At 42.5% G+C, this 17,654-nt stretch overlaps 2 protein-coding genes across 5 annotated transcripts in view; both read left to right on the top strand.

Annotated features, from left to right (window-relative positions):
* Positions 1 to 9,344, top strand: part of RELN (reelin) — a 275,407-nt gene extending 266,063 nt beyond the window's left edge. Inside the window, exon 64 of the mRNA XM_041405399.1 lies at positions 8,204 to 9,344. Coding sequence (XP_041261333.1) covers positions 8,204 to 8,300 — 97 coding nt within the window. The 3' untranslated portion in view covers positions 8,301 to 9,344. The remainder of the gene's footprint in view (positions 1 to 8,203) is intronic.
* Positions 9,345 to 15,500: 6,156 nt separating this feature from the next.
* Positions 15,501 to 17,654, top strand: part of SLC26A5 (solute carrier family 26 member 5) — a 33,199-nt gene continuing 31,045 nt past the window's right edge. For 2 of the 4 annotated variants that reach the window (XM_041405432.1, XM_041405433.1), the window contains exons 1-2: positions 15,501 to 15,629; positions 16,220 to 16,332. The gene's annotated coding sequence lies outside the window, so the exon portion shown is untranslated. Of the gene's footprint in view, positions 15,630 to 16,219; positions 16,335 to 17,654 lie in introns of all 4 variants that reach the window. The other 2 variants (XM_041405431.1, XM_041405430.1) reach the window with 2 other exon arrangements.

The raw sequence follows: 17,654 nt of genomic DNA, 5'->3' as shown, positions 1-17,654 counted from the left end.
TCCCATTCTTGAGATGGGTTTCGCTGGCAGCTAACCCGTTTTTCCTGTGTTGCATCACGAAGAGATGACCTGCTTTTTCTCTAACAATTTAGTTCCAGTAGAAGTGAAGTGCTAGTGGCTTCCCGGGCAGGAACTCATCGCTGGCAGTGGTTGGCAAAGAGAGGCGAGCCTGCTCCATAGATAGGTTCAAACATTCTTTTTATTGAAAAATTTAAAAACAAGCAATGGAGAAATTAGGCTTAGATAACCTCCAGACTGTGTAATTATAGCTATGAGGTTTCTGAATTAGCAGAGGCACTGCAAGTAATGTTTTGTAACAGTAGAAAAGTGAATTGTCTGACTGCTAGTTAGTCCTGTTCTCCTTTCCACCAAGAAGCACCAGCTTGCATGGCACTCATATCAACCCCAAACCAAACTGGTCCCAACACTGAGTAACTGCACACCCTCCGCTGCTTTTACACACCTTGCTGGGCTCTGCTTCCATAACATTAAGCTTAAAAATAGAAGGAACAGAGGAGAGAGATGGATATGATTCCTGTTTTAGTCAGTCAATGGCTGTATGATGCTGCATCAGGAAAGATATGGAAGAGTATGAGCCTGCAGGAAGTTCACCATGTTTAGGAAACCATAGACAAGGGAACTGGTCATTCTGAAATATTCACAAGTCTTTCTACCTTGCAATTAAAAATAAAACTAATGGAATAAACCATGAAAGAGAAAAAATAAAGTATAATGTTACCCATCAATCCAAACACTGCATTAGGGGCCGTAAGTAGGAATAAAACAGAGATCTTTAAAAAGTTATTCTGAGGCTGAAATGTGGAGAACTTCTCTGACAATGAGATCTGCCAGGCTGTAGACTAAACACACAAGCTGAGTGATAACAACAAGTCATGTGAGATATGTTCAACTAGAATGGCCATAGCAAGTAATCAAACTTTAGCAAGAGAAGGAACCAGGTGGGCAGACCAGGTGGGTCTCCTCCCTTTTATTATTTCAGTCCTGTTAAAGAGCTTTAAGAGCTTCTGAAAATTGCCCTACATATCAGGCTAGAGACAGAGGATTTCCACGCTGCTCAAGTGACATCTGGTACAATCCACAGAGAAAGACAGACCAAACTGGACTGATTTCTCCTTTACCAAGTCCTGTGAAACACAGTGCCTTGACATCTTATTTCCCAAAGGCCAGATGTGGAGTTCCAGTCCCTGCTAACTACAACACATGAGACATGTTGCTCTCAGGAAGGGCAGAATTATGCCATGGTGCATCTAGTTCCTGTACTGGCACGTGCTCAGACCTGACAGCTGCATTTAACTCCTCTGTTTTACCTAAGTTCTATCTGCACATTATAATTCATCAAAATATTCTTTAGGCCTCCTCAAATTTATTTGCAAGTGACCTGCAACTTCCTTATCAATAAATACTCTCCTGGGTTTTTCTGTAGCTCTGCTATTTCACTTGGTCACCCCACACTGATCACTTTACCCCCAGCACTTAAATTTCTTCACCTATTAAATGATGAAGACACTCAGTCACCTCCATGGAGTGCTTCAGGGTGTCAGAAGGGAGCCTGGATCAGTATCTGTTAGTACTGACCCTAGATGATCCTGCACACACCAAGCCTACCAGGAATCACACTAGTGACTGAGTACTGGGGATAGAACTTGGCTTCCATTCTTAATATTCCTTCATTTTCCAATGAAGGGTCCAGAAGCACTGCCTGCTTCTGGCAAGCCAGAGCAGCTCTTCTTTCCCAGGAGCTCTCCCACGCAGCTCTCCAGCAACAGGGGAGGAGGCAGAGTCCTCTGGATGCTCTCCCTTCCCACCAAGATTGCCAGGGGAGAGCTCTGTGGGCAATAAGCCACCCCAGGGCTGCAGAGAGGCACAGCCTGAGCTTGAACCATTCACCAGGGTTTACCTCTTCCCATTAATTCTATAGGGAGTCATTGGAGAGTCAGTAGGCTTCTGTCTGGCTCATTCATCCCAAAGCTGGGACGCTTTAGGAAATACCTGTGCCTCCTAAATTGGAAGTAATTTCTGTTGGAACTCTGGCCTGGTCTCAGAAGGCCATGAAGCTCTCTAGATAAGAACCCATTGATGGTCCACGTCCAATACAGTCAGTATTCAGTCCTCTTACAACCCTGCATTCCACCACCCACCTGGATGACACCCCATACACCTCTCCAGAACCCTCAAAATTATCCTCACTGGCTCTGGTTTCAGTCCCAGATTTTCATGTTTGTGACCTGTGTGCCCATGTTGATGCAACAGGCAAGCCTCAGCCTGTGAGGTGTTAGAGCAAGGAGCCAACCTACACTAGGAGGTGTGGTTTGGGACAGAGACAAATTCCTGGCTTTCCACACATCTCTTCTTGTGTTTTCTTCCCTACCCTGTGGGGTGATAGAGGTCTGATTTTCCCAGCCTGTGTGTTGGCCTGGCTGCCTGCACCCCCAGGTGCACACCTAGGTGCTGTGCCAGCTTTTCCTCAGCCCAGAGCAAATGAGCCATGATCTCCTTGAGCAGGCTACGGGCTGCAGTGAGAGGGCAAGCAGGGAAAGCACCTCCAGCAGGGAGAGCTGAGCTGTAGGAAGGTAAAGAAAATAAGGATTCTCTTGATTTTATTTCCCTTCCAAAACAGGGGATGTCCCTGCTCCTCCCTAGAGTGCTCACCCCAGGGGCATATCTGTGAATATCTGTTTTCATGGCCCAACTCTTCTCAGCAATCCAAAGACTTTAAATCAGTTCTGTCACAGGCCTAGCTGCCAAGTCATAGGGCAGATACTGCTACAGCTGAAGCACAGCCAGGGTCAAGACACTGTTCAGTTCAACCAATTTCTGAGCCAAGGGCCACTATCCTCTCACCAGCAAACATGCCTTCAGGATGCCATTTCTTTGATTCCTTTTTGTCCCAAACAAAATTGCTGTGGAGAGAAAGATCAACCTCCAGATTATACATGCATGCAAAATACCTGGCAGCGATAAAAAAGGCCAAAGATGGATGATTTTGTATCTTACTTAAAATCATTCCACATTTGAATGAACTATTTGAATCACCCAACAAAAAGCAGTATTTTTAAGACTGTGATGCAGCTGCAAATGGTGCTTAAATTGAGTACCTCTTTTAAGCAGGTGAAACCAAATTCCTGTGTTGACAATGTTATACCTTAAATTGATCTTTCCAGCTTAACAACAGTTGATGTCTGTTCTGTGGTGGGGAGAGGATGCAAGTTGTTAAATTGTCCAGTCCCTTTTATAATCCAGTGCTGACTATTCCCCATTAGTGCAGCATTTTTTCTCTCCATTTGTAAAGAAAGCTTTGGGCCCAACTCTCATGTGTTCCATGTGGCTCTTCTTAGGATAAAAAAGTACTTTATCCCAGGCTTAAGAAAGAGTGTTTTTCTGTGCCGCTGTACTTCTGCCCTAAGAAGAGCCCATGTCCAATTCTGCATTTCATTTGCACAATTTTTTTCTCTGGAAGCACAGCTCTCAGCCTGCCCACTGCACACACACCTCACACTTCCTTGCATGTGCATTACACAAATGCCATTATTTGTATATAGGGCAGGCCCTTAGAGACATCTCATTAACTTAATTAAAAGTCAAAGGTACTGAAAAATAAAGGATAGTTATAAGATGAACACTAAGGGTCTGATATTGTTTTCTTTACCCCAAAACTTGTAATGTGATCCAAAGGAATATATGTTGTGCAAGGAATGCAAGAAATGTTATCCCCACCTACTATTTTATGGTTAACTGATAGATAACAGAATGAATCCCTCCATAGCCATCACTCCATGCTCTTCATTGTTGAGATATTCTCACATTTTTGGCACAAATGATTTAGTGAGAAGTTATGTTGCATTTGGTGCAAAGAATGTTTATCCTTATTTTGGAATAATTAAATACAAATTGTATATTCTGGATTTAACAAGAAGTGCTCATGTGGAAAAGCATTTTCATCAGCTTCCTTTTTTTTAGGAAAAAAGCAAAGATTTGAAAAATGCATTTAAATTAAATATCAACATACTTATGATAAAGAACATAATTAGTTCAAACATTAAGTAACTGTCTGAATATTCACAACATTTATGCCAAATTTAATATGATGCCGTTTGTGCTTCTATTACATTTCTATTATGTTTCTAAAAAGTGCATGCTGAATTTTATAGAAGATAAAAATCTAAATATTGATTTGAAAGCTGAGGAAATAATTTGTTCAATTTTTATTTTCAAAAGAGACGAAAAGTCCTATATTGCCTCTAAACCTCATCAGGGTTTTATGACTAATCACAGTGCTGCATGCATTGAAAGGCATTTTCTAACTTGTGTTGTATTTCATTGTTTGCTGTCATTGGTTTTACACTAGAATAAGGTAAGTACTTTCCCTGAATCAGTATTGAATGTATGTTTCTGTTACAGCTACAGCTCTTTCACAAAGTTTTGTCAATGAGGGGTTGGTGGAAAATCATTTATACTCTGAGATGCGCCACATAGCTCCTGATGGGAAGTTAAACTTAGCAGAAATTGTTCAGTAGATTGTGCCAGTGGGAATGATGTGCAGCGGGAATTTCACCAAGGCTGCAATGGGAAGGACTTCTGCTTCAGATAGGGTACAGTGAGACCTGCCAATAGAGGACCCCCAGAGCACTGTATGGGCAGCCAAGGGGCAATTCCCACTTTTTTCTGTAATAAATGACCACAGAGATGCAGCTGCAGTCAGGCAGTGCATGTCAGTCAGTCTGCACGGTGCCATGGCCACGCCTGCCCCTTGGACACAGAACCAGTGTCCCCAGGCAGTGCTTTCATTTCATGTAACCCAGCTGCTTTGTGCTGCTGCAGTTAATGGACACCACCCACCGGTAGAGTTACTGACCTCTGGGTTCAGGTGCTGACTCCACCAAAGCCAAAGAATATTTGCCATTGATATGAGCCCTCAGTCAGAGCACGTGACTTTTTCCTTTACAGTACTGCCTAACAAAGCATTTGTAATTCAACATCAAAATTTACTCCAAACCTAGTCTTGAGGGACATACCTTTGCTGTGTTCTAAGGCTTTTTTCATGTTTAATTTTGTTATTCAAATATTTTTGTTTCTCTTTTGTTCCTGTTTTGTGCCCCATCAATTAAAAACACACAAATAAGGAAAGACATTAGTATTTACTGGGGTTATGTACTACATATTTTTCACTCAGTTTGGCGTTGTTCCATTTTCATAAACTTTAAATTGCAGCCTTGTAGTTCAAATTGTACTTTCTGAAACATGCAATAAACATAATGCTCTACTAAACACTAAAGAGACTTTAGTCCAGAGAGACTCCTTCTCATAAATTGCTTTATTATAGGTATTTTTTTGAACACACCCTATATAGATTTCTCTTGTTTTTCTGTATTGGCTTCATATTGCTTTCATCCAACTAGCACAAATCCAGGTACTTCTTTGGAACATTTTTTAGGGTTTTCTACATAAATTCAAGCAGTATTATCTTCTGGTTATTTTTTAGTAGTGCACTCAAATCTGTCAAACAGATTATAGAGCAGTCACTCCTGTTAACTCTTTTTTTGCTTTGTGCCCCATCAGCAATACACAGATAATTACTTTGGATCTGAACTTCTCTGTCTGACTGATGGTTCAGTGAATGCACAGAAAAGACAGAAAGCTCAGCAGGTGCTGCCCAGTCCATTACACACTCACAAACTTGTCTTCAAGTTGCCACTGATTCTGAAAACCACAGCTACTCTGATTTTGTGGTGCAATATGATACAATACTATATTGCATAGGGTACACATATTTACCCATGGAAAGACTGAAAATCATAGCATTTCTGCTGCAGGCATCAAGGTTTTTCTGTGGCATCCAACCAGTAGTTGAAAAGTCTTGTCTCATGTCAGTGAGGACAAGACTGAACTACATTAATGCAAGGAAAGAAAAGAAAGCACTCCTGAGAATTTACATTTCTCTTATTTTTCACACACTGCATTGCTATGGTGTTCAGTGTAAGACATAAATACATGCTTCTTTCTAACACCTTGATCATCTTCCAATGGAACAAAATTATATACATAAAAAGATAAGTAAATCCCTTCTACATTACTAGGTAAGCATTTCTTTGTTCCTTTTTTTCAATTCTTTCTTTTCTTTTTTTTCTTTGTTCATTGTTTTAAACATCTTCACCATCCCTTTAAGGCCAGATACAAAATGGTTGGTCATTTGAAGTGAAATAGAGGCCAGATGCACACAGCAGTGTCCAAAACCAGTCCTGAACATCGCTGCTGAGCTGTTGCTGGACATAAGCAGACCAAAGACAGGACAGAAAAGGCTCCTGGGACAAGGACTGCAGCTCAGCATGTGCCCCATCTGTCCCAGTCTTGTCCAGGCTGAGGCTAGCAAAGCCAAGCTCCCTCCTAAATTTAACCAGGTTCAGAAATGGCAGTTTTTTCAGCCAAACACTTTGGCAGGCTCTGTTTGGTCCCGTGTATCCAGTGAAAAGAGCAAAGCTGCTCAGAGTTGAGCTGTGCTTTCTCCCAGGCCCATCTGCTGTGTTTTGGCTGCAGAGCAGCCTTGTCCCAGCAGACAGGTGCTCCATCCTCACCTCATGCTTAGGACGCTCCCCTGAGAGGTGGGATGTGGCCATGAAAGCCCTGTGTCTGAGGAACCACCCACTTTCCAGGCAATGGGAATTGAAGGGAAGAGAAAATTAAGAACTTCTTCAACCTTCATGACCAATGGCAGTCACTCAGGAGCAGGTTTGGGGTCATAATTTCCCTCCTGTCTTCATCAGTGAGACAGATGGCATTGGAGCCAGGGTGACCTTCCACCCTGATGACTTGAGGACCAGAATGAAGACTGATGTTCAGTCCTGCTTTGCACTTGAGCTACCAAGTGGCATTAAAGTTACATAAACTCACCACTATCAATCTCTCACACAAAACTTACAAATCAGCACAAACAATTCCATTTCACTTGAATAAGCCAACACTAACCCCTCTCTCAATTGCCAGATGCTCTAGAGCTCTACCTTACTGTGACAGTACCAAAAGTTGTGCCAAGTGTACATCTGTTTTCTTTCATTGTCACCAGGAGCTGGTCTTTATTTAATTCTTGTATGTACATTCCAGTGGGGAAAAAATTAAAAATTGCAAAGCCTTGGAAAACTAGTCAGGAAATTACTTGGATTTACTTTGAGGTTTATAATCTAGATTTTGACATAACAACTATTAATCAATTTAGTCAATTGTGTTTAAGATTAGCTCATAAAAAGGGCATAATTTTGTTAGACACATTTTTTTAGGTTAAATTAGCATACTACAGCAAAGGTTGGTTTTGGTTGTGGAAAATCAGGTATTTTGCAAAGCATGCAACTACTCCTTTTTCCTAAGGGCCATATTCACTAAAAATAAACTTATGCACTAGAGAGGAAAGAATTACTTACTACATTATCAGTATTCACTTCTTACTCACAGACAAAACTCACTAGAGTGAAAACACTCCTTGAACCCACAAATGGGAGATTTGTTGACTGCAGGTCCTCACCTCACAGATCTGCCCTCTCATGGTTCCTTCTTCCCTCAGTGGGAGAAGTAGAAACCTACATTAGGTGGGATGGGCCTTGTACTCCAGGTAGCTTTTCCAAACAAGTGTGCCTTCTTAAATTCGGCTGCAGTTGGGCTCTCTTGCTTGGTCTCCTGTCAGACATGATGATGCTTATTTCCCAGACCTTCCTTTCATTTTGGAAGACGGTTCATAGAGGAAGGCAACATTAATCTGAAAAAAAGTGTTGTACTTCAATTCCTATAAGGTAAAATAAGATAATGAAGTGGAGTAAAGCTTTTCTTCTGTTCTCAAGATAAAGCAGTTAATGATCAAAGACAGAAGGATAACTGGAGTATAAAACCCCCACAGAGAAATGCTATGAAGTGTACAGTTTTAGTGAATCTGGCCCTAGGCAGCACCAGTTTTCATTAGCTGAAAGCTTGTAACCTTTCCCTAAGATAACTTACTGTAAATGAAAGCCAAGTGGGACGGATTCTCCATTGCCTTGCACCTTTGCAGTTAAACAAAGGTTTTGTTTCACACCACTTTGTACAGACTTGAAAAGTCGTGCAAGGACAAAGAAGAATCAGCCCCAATAGCTCACTGCTAGAAAAGAATTTACACTACATATAAAAGAAACTGACACTCTTCTCTTCTTTCACCCTCTGACAGCACTCGCAAACAAAATTACATGATGAATTTTTCACGGCAACATGGGCTCAGGCATTTCTACAACAGAAGACGAAGGTCACTTAGACGATATCCATGAAGAAACGAGAAATTTATTTTTTTTCCTCCCAACATGTGATGTGTTGCTTTCCATTCTTTAAATCTAGCACTGCATCTGGTATCAGGACTTTTCTGCAACTGGCTTGATGAATAACTGAAAGCCTTTTTCAAGACAGAGTATACACCACTTTTTCGCACTGTGAACTAATGAGAAGTGACTTATTTTCTCATAGGTAAATGTTTTAATGTTGATGTGTCTGTGAAAATTGTGATCTGTTGTAATATCCGTTACAGTGGCAGTATTGGAAGTAAGCAACTAATTCTGTTTAACAGGAAAAAAAGTTTAAGCACAAAGACTTTTCAGATTTTATGTTTATAAAAAAACCTACATACTAAGTACAGAATTTAACATTCTTTGTCACATAGTTATTTAAGTGCACTGTATTTCAGCTCTGTGTCATTTTATATGATTAAGTTATCATTGTTTGTCCTCTTCGTATTCTCTTCTACAACATGACACATTGGCACTGTATTTACTTGTTTTGTTGTTGTAATATTTTTGCTGCTGATTTTTGGGCTATTTACCTTCTTACAAAATGTATTAAAAAATCATCTAAGTACCTAATCCAGAAGATAATTGCAAAAGTAGTTGTAAAGGCGTTGATATCCTTCGGTCTTATTCTTTGATATGTCTGTTGGTTAGCATTGTTTTGTGGATAAAAAAAAGAATGCTTGACATTAAACTTTTTTCTACTAAGGATTTGTGGATTAAGCCCCAACAGGAATTCCCAATTCCCTGTCTAAATGTAGTCAGTTCTCTGAAACTGATTTACTTACAGTAACTGCCATTTGGTGTCTGTAGTAATGAAGTGATTTGTAAGCAGTGAATGTTTCATTGTGTTCTCTTTGGTGTTTGTTTCTATTGCGGGTCATGTTTGTATCTTCTGATAAAGTTGTATCTACACCAGCAAGGTTATAATGCCCCTATAGCCCTGAACTGTCTATTATCATAAATCAAATGCTTCACTTTATGGTGAACCAAGCTAAAGATCCATGCTTCAATAAAGATAATGTCAACAAAGAATTCTGATGTTAGACTTTTCAAGCCATGTGGGCTTTACATGAAATCATAAACCAAATTCTTCCACTAAATACCTAGATTCTAAAGCAATCATTAATGTTATTTTTAATATTTAGCACATCACACTTAGCACTTTGCACGTAACACAAACTAAGAGATCTCCCCATGCCACCTATGGGCATAACACAGTCCTTGGAACAGGTGCTGGTGCAATGACTGAAGCAGGACCACAAAGCAATATGCACTCTCGCTTTATCTGCAAACCAAAAAATGTAAACCACTGCTTCCAAGCTCTGAGAACAAGAGTGTGGCACATAAGGAACAGACAATGCTGGTAATTCCAAACAGACTAAGCTGGTAATTCTTAGAATCATACAAACCATTAAGGTTGGAAAAGACCTGTAACATCAAGTCCAACTGTTAACCCAGCACTGCCAAGCCCACCTAAACCATGTCCCTAAGCACCACATCTCCACATGATTCTAATCCCTCCAGGGATGGTGACTCAGCCACTTCTCTGGGCAGCCTGTGCCATGCCTGACAACACTTTCAGTGAAGAAACTTTTCATTATATGCGATCTAAACCTCACCTGGTGCAACCTGAGGCCATCTCCTCTTGTCCTACACTCTGCTACTTGAGAGAAGAGACTGCTGCCCAACTCACCACAGCCTTCTTTCAGGTAGTCATAAAGATCAATAAGGTCCTGCCTGGGCTTCCTTTTCTTCAGGCTAAACAATCCCAGTTACCAGAGCTTCTCCTCATCAGAAAGAAGTATTATATATAACTGCTATGCTCTCACACCTTGCACATCTGCTTCTGGCACTATACCTGTCTGAACCTGAATGATGAGCCATGTTCAGCTGAACCACGTGTTTAATTTGTAGGAGGTTTTGGACCAGGTACCTGAGCAGTGCAGAAAAATAGAAAAAGGGGGGTGTTCAGTGACCAACTAGTCAATTCCTTGGCTTGATCAAAATTATGACAGATCTTTGGATGATCTGGAAACTTCCTGCAACAGTCCAGCCTCCTGCAAACTCACTGTACTGTTCTGGAGAGCTTTGTGTACTTTCAATTCCTGAAAAAAGATAATGGTTCTATTCAGAGAAGTACCAGGAAGACAAAACATGAGGGTAATAAGAATGTAACAACTTAATGTTTGGGCAAGTGATTTTAAAATATTGTAATAAGATTTTTGCCCATTGAACAAACAAAACCACAAGATCTAAACATTCCTATTTTTAAGATAACTTTCTTTGCTTTAATATGTCAATAGAAGGGTGATAGTTCAATCTAAAATGCATGTGCAGCTAATGTTCTCCCAGGAAATTAATTTATTTTAAAGATTTAGATACAATGAGGCACTTTACCTGACTTTTCAGGCAAGAGATCAGCATAGCCAGAGAAGCTGTTTTTCACAGTTTTATTTAATTCCTTTGAATAATGTATGTAATCACAGCCACAGAGAAATACACAAAGCATTTTACCCAAACTCACCACAAACTCTGCACTGGCTTTTGTCTTCCTCACTGGAAGATTCCCAAGTGGTATTATCATCTGCCCTTTCCAGACTCCAGGAAGTTCTTCCTTAGACTTTCTCCAGTCCTACAACACCCCACATAGCATACACATAGCATACTAATGTGGGGGTTTTTTATTTTTCCTCCCATATGGCTGAAAGCAATGAGTCATCTGACATTAAGCAGTTGTTAAAATAGCAAGGGTGGCACAAATGATAATCAATGGCAATAAATATGCTATAAAATGTACTTACAAACTTATATACTGGTGTAAAATTTTCACAGACATAACTATGAAAACTGATTTTTAGTACTTTTGGTATGCCTTATAGTCTTCCTCATTTCTCCTATCAGCCCACTAAGCCATGCTCCAGTAGAATAAGGAGAACATAAGAGAAATGAAACAAAAGTACAGAAAAATGAAACTCTGACCCACTGGATTTCCTGAAATAAACAAAACCTGAAGCTCTCATAATTTTGCCTAAATGGTTTTCTCTCAAGCTTGCTTCATCCAAAAATGATAACATTTTCTTAATGGGAGGAAATGTGCAGAGCACCAACATTTTTGAAGGTCCAAATCCAGCTTTGCATGATCTTGACAATATACAGAAAAGGGTAGTAATTAAACAACACAACAAATACCTCAATGACAAGACACTGTTAAAGAACAAGATACGAGCACACAAATTGGGTAAATACCAGACTAGCCAACAAAACTATAGAAGTAGAATCAACAGCATAAAGCACTTTTTAAAAATGCCATTTTGCATTGCATCAGGGGAAGTGTTTATGATAAAACACAATAAATATAAATACAGCTGCCAGTGCTGGTAAAGTAGACAGCAGTTGGCAGCTGTTGAGCCCTTCACTTAAATACAGATATAAACAAGTTAGAGAGATTGCAAAGTACTGCAGCAGAAACAAGACCCTTGAACCCATGAGCTTCCAAGTAGAGAGAGTTGTTTAGTCTAAAAAGGAAAACATTTGGAAAGAGATATGACAACATCCATAAACATGGTTCTATGTTTTATTTACTTGCTAACCCTTCAGGGCAAATGTTACTGGGTGGAAATGCTGCCACAACATCACCTCATCATTTATCTACTGGTAGTCAATGGGATTGGTTATTATCAAAGCAGGAAGCCAGTGTGAGGCACCAGATAAACCCCACTCAGATCAGCTCTGTAGTGAGGTTTAACTAGTGACTCAACACAGGAGGAACAGGAACAAGCCAGCTGCAAAGGGGAGCTACCTTCACCCAGAGCTGGCAAGGGCACCTCAGAATGGAACAAGGCCAGCAAAAGGGCTTGCCTCTGTTAAGCATGGCCCTAAAGAGCTGTTTAGGGCTGTTCGCAACTCAGAGCAGCTCAGGCCATGCAAACACTTGCAGAGCTTCTGTGAAGGAGCAGACAAAGCATCCACCACCCACAGGTGGTGGTTCTGTTGCTGGAAAAAAGACCATGAGGTATGAGCATTCATTGTACAGGTGACGTGGATTAATTGTCCAGTGTTCTCTGTTGCTGAAGTTTTCTGACTGTTGCCTTTTCTTCCCCATGCTATTTCTGGTTCAGCTAAAGGGACTGAGCTGGCAGTAAGCCTAAACACTTAGTTCCTGTGTGGCTAATTACAACAGAGCCTGATGGGGAGAGTTTTAGCTGGCATGCACCAAGGTGGGGCCAAGTAAAAATGCTGTTCCAGGAATGGAAGAATACCATACTGCAGGATGATGATAAATGGTACGTTTATAGACAAGCAAATTGGACATGGTTTAGTGGTGGGCTTGGCAGTGCTGGGTTAACAGTTGGACTTGATGTTAAAGGTCTTTTCCAACCTTAAGCTTCTTTAACAAAATAAGAGAATGTGGTTGTGCTTTTGAGCTCTGCTACTCAGGGGAGGTTTGTGCAAGGTAGTGGCAAAGCAGCAATGTCAGAAGGCTCAGCTGTTTCCCTGATGGCATCTGGGCCAAAGGCAGCACTCAGGGAGTCTTGTGTAGTCACAGGTTTGAGGGCTACTTCTGCAATAGGATGATACTGCTGATACCATGAAGCTGGCTGATCCAGGTCCCTCTTTCCCTGTACACTGATCATGTGCATGCAAACAGCCCTCTGCTGATACTCTACAGCTCCAGGTGGGCTACAAACACCACATGCAAACCCATTCAACAGGTTTATACTCACAACTGGATACCCAGCTCAGCTGATTTAAAATCAAACCCTTCTCAGGGGAAATGTTAAATTATTTGAGTTCAGCCATTTTCAAGGAACTTCAGTGCAAATAAAGGAAAATGTCCCAATGTTTGGGCCTCTGCTAGAACAATTGTGTTATTATGGACAATAACAACGTTTGACATGAGTAATGTGTCTGTATAGGATGTGGGTAGCAACTAATTAACAGCAGCATTTTGAGAACCAAGCCTACTGCCACTGAAATCAGTGGGAAAACTCCTGTACATCAAATGTGCTCCACTTCTTATGGAAATGTCCACCTCAGCTTTACTAATTCTGGTTTGACCTGTCCTAGCACCTGTGTAAGACACCAAATACATACAGGGATTTTTCTGCCTTAGAAAGTTGTCTCATTCTCAGAAGACACGAGGGTAGTCAGGGTGTGGTGCAGAGCGAGCCAGTTGATGGAGCCCCTCTGAGCCATTTGGGATGTCCCATATGGGAAGTGTATGCCAATGACCCAGTAGGAAGTGCAGAACTCTGCCCTCCCAGCCCCTCAGCAGCCTCCCCTGCCCACAGCCACCATCAGTGGCTGTTGGAGGAAGTGAGAAATGACCAGCCCAACAGCTGGAGCTCCACTCCAGGCAGCTGTGAGTGCTGGATCTGGCCTTTGACAGCACCTCACAGCTTTCCTTATGCTGCTGGAGAGCAGTGGTTCCCTCTGCTCCATCCCCTGGGAGCCAGCTGAGCCCCCAAAGCTCACACTGAGCCCCCAAAGCTCACACTGACCCTTCTCTCTGTCATCACACATCTCCAGTGGTGTGGGTGCACCCTTCACTAACATTCCACAATTACCCTCCACAGGAGTGTTTTTACTCTCCTCAATTGTCTATATTGTTTATTCTATATTAACTTTCCCTCCCCATTCTTGTTTTGGCCAAAAATCGTCTTTTCATCTTGCTGCTACTGAGTTTAGCACTTTATTAATCCCTGTCCCTGTCCCAGAGCTGAAGAACCACAGCATCTTTTACCATTTTAGACAATGCTGGAAAGAAGCAATAAAAATAATTATTAACCTTTGAGTGCATCACACTAAAATGCACACAAGAAATTGAAACCAGCTTGTATTTAAATGCAACCAATGACACAATTAGTGTAACATAATCCTCAGGATTACTGGAACATTCAAGATGCTTTATACCTGGGGGGGACTTTTCTAGCAGGAAATCTGCTAATCTGCGTTTGTTTAAGGCTTTCTCTTCTCCTTTCTCTTTGTGCAGGGTGTATAGACATGTCTCCCTGGGTATGTTACTGCAATGTATGTTTTACTGGCAACAAAGCATGTCAGAATGTCACTACCAGGCCACACCCTCATAAGTGAATTACACCTGCATTCTAACACAGGCTACAGATTTCCAAGGTCAGGAAAAAATTAGCTTTTTGGATAAATAACTGAATTGACAAACATGCCTGACCCAAAGTATCTCCACTTACCCCGTTCTGTATAAAAATGGCATCCAACATCAGTCCAAAAGAAGTCTGAGGTATGCGGCATTATCTGTTACTGAAATTTTACAACTAAATGCCTTTCTGTTATAGCCTGTTTTGAGTAAACAAACCTCATATTTAAAAGGAACTTTAGAAATGCTTTGACCTTGAAATTTCTCAGTTTGACAACACTGACATTTAAAGCACTGTATTTCATCTTGAATTCATTTAAATTTTATTGAAGTTACTCTTACATTCTTACAATTACATTACATTCCATGTCAAGGAATAATTTTAAGATTTTCTAAATAATACTGCCCTGTAGACATCAGTTTCACAAATTTTTTCATGCTCTTAGTGCGTACGAGTTTCAAAGTTGGAAAAAAAACCAACTTCTACAAACTCTGTCTACAAACCGAAACCTGGGAGGCTGGAAAACATTTTTGTCTTGGGCAAGAGAGAGCTATCATTATGACAGAAAACATGATAAAACAAGGACTCCATGAGATCTGTGGAGGCATTTCACTGCTAATCCCTGCATGTCCACAGTGAAATTCATACCGACGTATTCTTCGCACTCCTCAAGAAATGAAAAACCACACCAAGACAGATATTTGGAAAAAATTTGAACAGTTCGGCTGGTCAGACACGGGAGGTGGAGTCACCATCCCCGGAGGGGTTCAAGAGCTGCCAGGATCCGGCGCTGGGTGATGCGGTTTCGGGGTTACAGGCTGGGTTGACGGTCGGACTTGGCGATGTTAAAGGGCTTTTCCAAGGCAGCTCGCCCCCGGGTTCCAGGGCTGCGCAATGCCCTCCGAGCGAGGAGGGCCCGGCCGGGCCGGGGCGGAGCCCGCGCAGCCCGCACGGCCGGGGGCGCGCACGGCCCCGCGGCATCCTGGGACTCGTAGGCCGCGGCGGGTGGGGGGGGAACTACTGCGAGGGGAACTACGAGTCCCAGGCGCGCCCGCGGCCACGGGGCGGGAGGGGGCGGGAGGGGGCAGGGGCTAGAGGCCGCCCGCCCGCGCCCCTGGGCTGCTCACCTTGGAGCGAGCGGCGGCGGCTGCCGGGCTGCAGGAAGGCGGAGGGCGGTGAGCGGAGCGCGGCCGGCCAGGCGGGGGTGAGCGCGGGATCAGTGGTGAAGGGGGTCTCTCCCTGCTGTATTGCACTTGAGCGGATCTCCCGTGAGGGGAACGAGCCTGGCTGCGAAGAGCGCCGGTTGGGGTCGGGCTGTCCCCATGCCTGTGGCTCCCGCTCGGTCACCCCGGGCTGGGGGTAGCCTGGGGGTCGTCGCCCCCCGTCGGCCTCGGCGGGGCGGCCGGAGCCCCGAGTGCGGCACCGGGGCAGAGCCGTGCCGGGGCAGAGCCGTGCCGGGGCAGAGCCGCGCCGGGCAGCGCGCGGGGATTCCCGGGCAGCGGCGGCCCCCGCGGTGCTCGGCGCTGTAAAACGCGCAGCAGCCAAGGGGAAGCCGGAGTGAGGTGAGAGATCAGTCATTTCCTCGTGTTGTGGCTGCACCCCTCCGACTGTAAGCTGCGGGCTGTCAGTTTAGGTCGGAGCGACTCTCCCAAGAAGTCTTGTAACAACAAAAACTACCTGCTCTGCATTTCAGTACTAGCTTTAACCCAAAGACCTTCAAAACCTTTACAAAACCTCTATTAAATTATCCCCCCCCCCCCCCCCCAAACCCCTTCATGCCCTTCCATTTTTCAGAAGAAGATTTTGCCTTTCCTATGTCAGTATTTGTCAGCTTCACGAGCTGTGGGAACATTTTGAACTCCTTGCAAAGGATCAGTGAAAGCAACTAGGAAAAGCCAGCCAGAAAAGTAAGTAGGCTTAAATTTGCTGTGCTCGTGCCCATGCTGCTATTGCAAAATTTCTGATTGTCTGAACATTGAAATATGGTTGAAAGCTGTTTTTGAGATGCTTCGAGATTTCAGAGGACCGAAGTGGCTGTTGCAGCAGGCATTTAGGGATATTCCAGTAGTAAGGAAAGCAAAAACATTAGATTGCTGCCATTGTTTCTGCTGATGAATCAGCAGAATATGCATCCATAACTCTTCATATCTATCACAGTAATACAATTGTACAGCATTAGTTTTTATGTTGATGACTGACAACAAGGGTCTGGGCACAGAATATTTTGGCTGAAGTTTCCTGAACGAAGACTAAAATCTGCAACCAAACTTTTAAAATGTCTCTTGCTAAATGTGCAGTAGCAGGTATTTTGGGTTAACAGGTGTCTTGATTTATATTACAGAACTTTCATGAGTAGGGTGCTACATTACAGCTGCTGTCGAAATAGAAAAACTAATGCTGTTTCAAAAGCAAGCACGTGCAGGTGGCTTGCCCTGAATTAACTCTGTGGGGATCACCTCCTGCCTTCCTCGAGGGACAGTAATCACACTTTGAAACACTTGGTTTCTGACAGTCCTAAGCCTTCCTAAGACACGACAGATGTTTCAGTTCTGCATTTAGCAGTATTTCCAAACTGAAATGTTTTGTTAATAGTCTTGCATGGAATTGTGAAACATCTCTGAAATGTAGTGTGGAAAAGGTATAGGAAAAGAATGGAGTTTCACATATGCAGAGCTGCTGTTGGTAGCTGATAAAGCATATTAATTTGCAATAGCATTAACTCCCTTGTATAGGCTTGAGGGTATTTAACTGATCAGTCTCATTCTAAAAGCTTCATTGCATTTAGAAGTATATTTATGGGGGCAGTTGGGGCAATATTGAGTTATATTCATAATCAGATTTTTAAGTGAAGGAAAGCTCTAAGTCCAGTAAGAAACAAGCCTGCTGTTGCATCCATGTTTGGGTTCTAAACTAAACTAAACTTTATTTCCTCTCAGAATCGTGTCCAGAGCTGATGTGCTTTTATTGCTCATAGTGTACAAATGCTGTGTGCAGGGTAACAGTTTGCTGAAAGGCTGACATAATTTTAAAAAGTACAGATAATTGAGTATGATCTAGGTGAAAGGCCTAGGAAATTGTGATGTTTTTAGCCTCTGGCATAAACTGAGCCCTGTTTTCTAAGCTGAATACTTACTAAATGCTCCATTGGATTCAGCCATCAGATCTTACAGCTTGGAGCACTGGACAGCCATTGCATCTTGCCTTTTGTTTGGAATTTCCAGTCCATTAC

The sequence above is a fragment of the Onychostruthus taczanowskii genome, unplaced genomic scaffold, assembly GCF_017590055.1.
Source record: "Onychostruthus taczanowskii isolate IOZ18803 unplaced genomic scaffold, ASM1759005v1 scaffold23, whole genome shotgun sequence".
NCBI lineage: Eukaryota > Metazoa > Chordata > Aves > Passeriformes > Passeridae > Onychostruthus > Onychostruthus taczanowskii.
The sequence above is the reverse complement of the archived record's forward strand: the minus strand, read 5'-3'. Positions and strand labels throughout refer to the sequence as shown.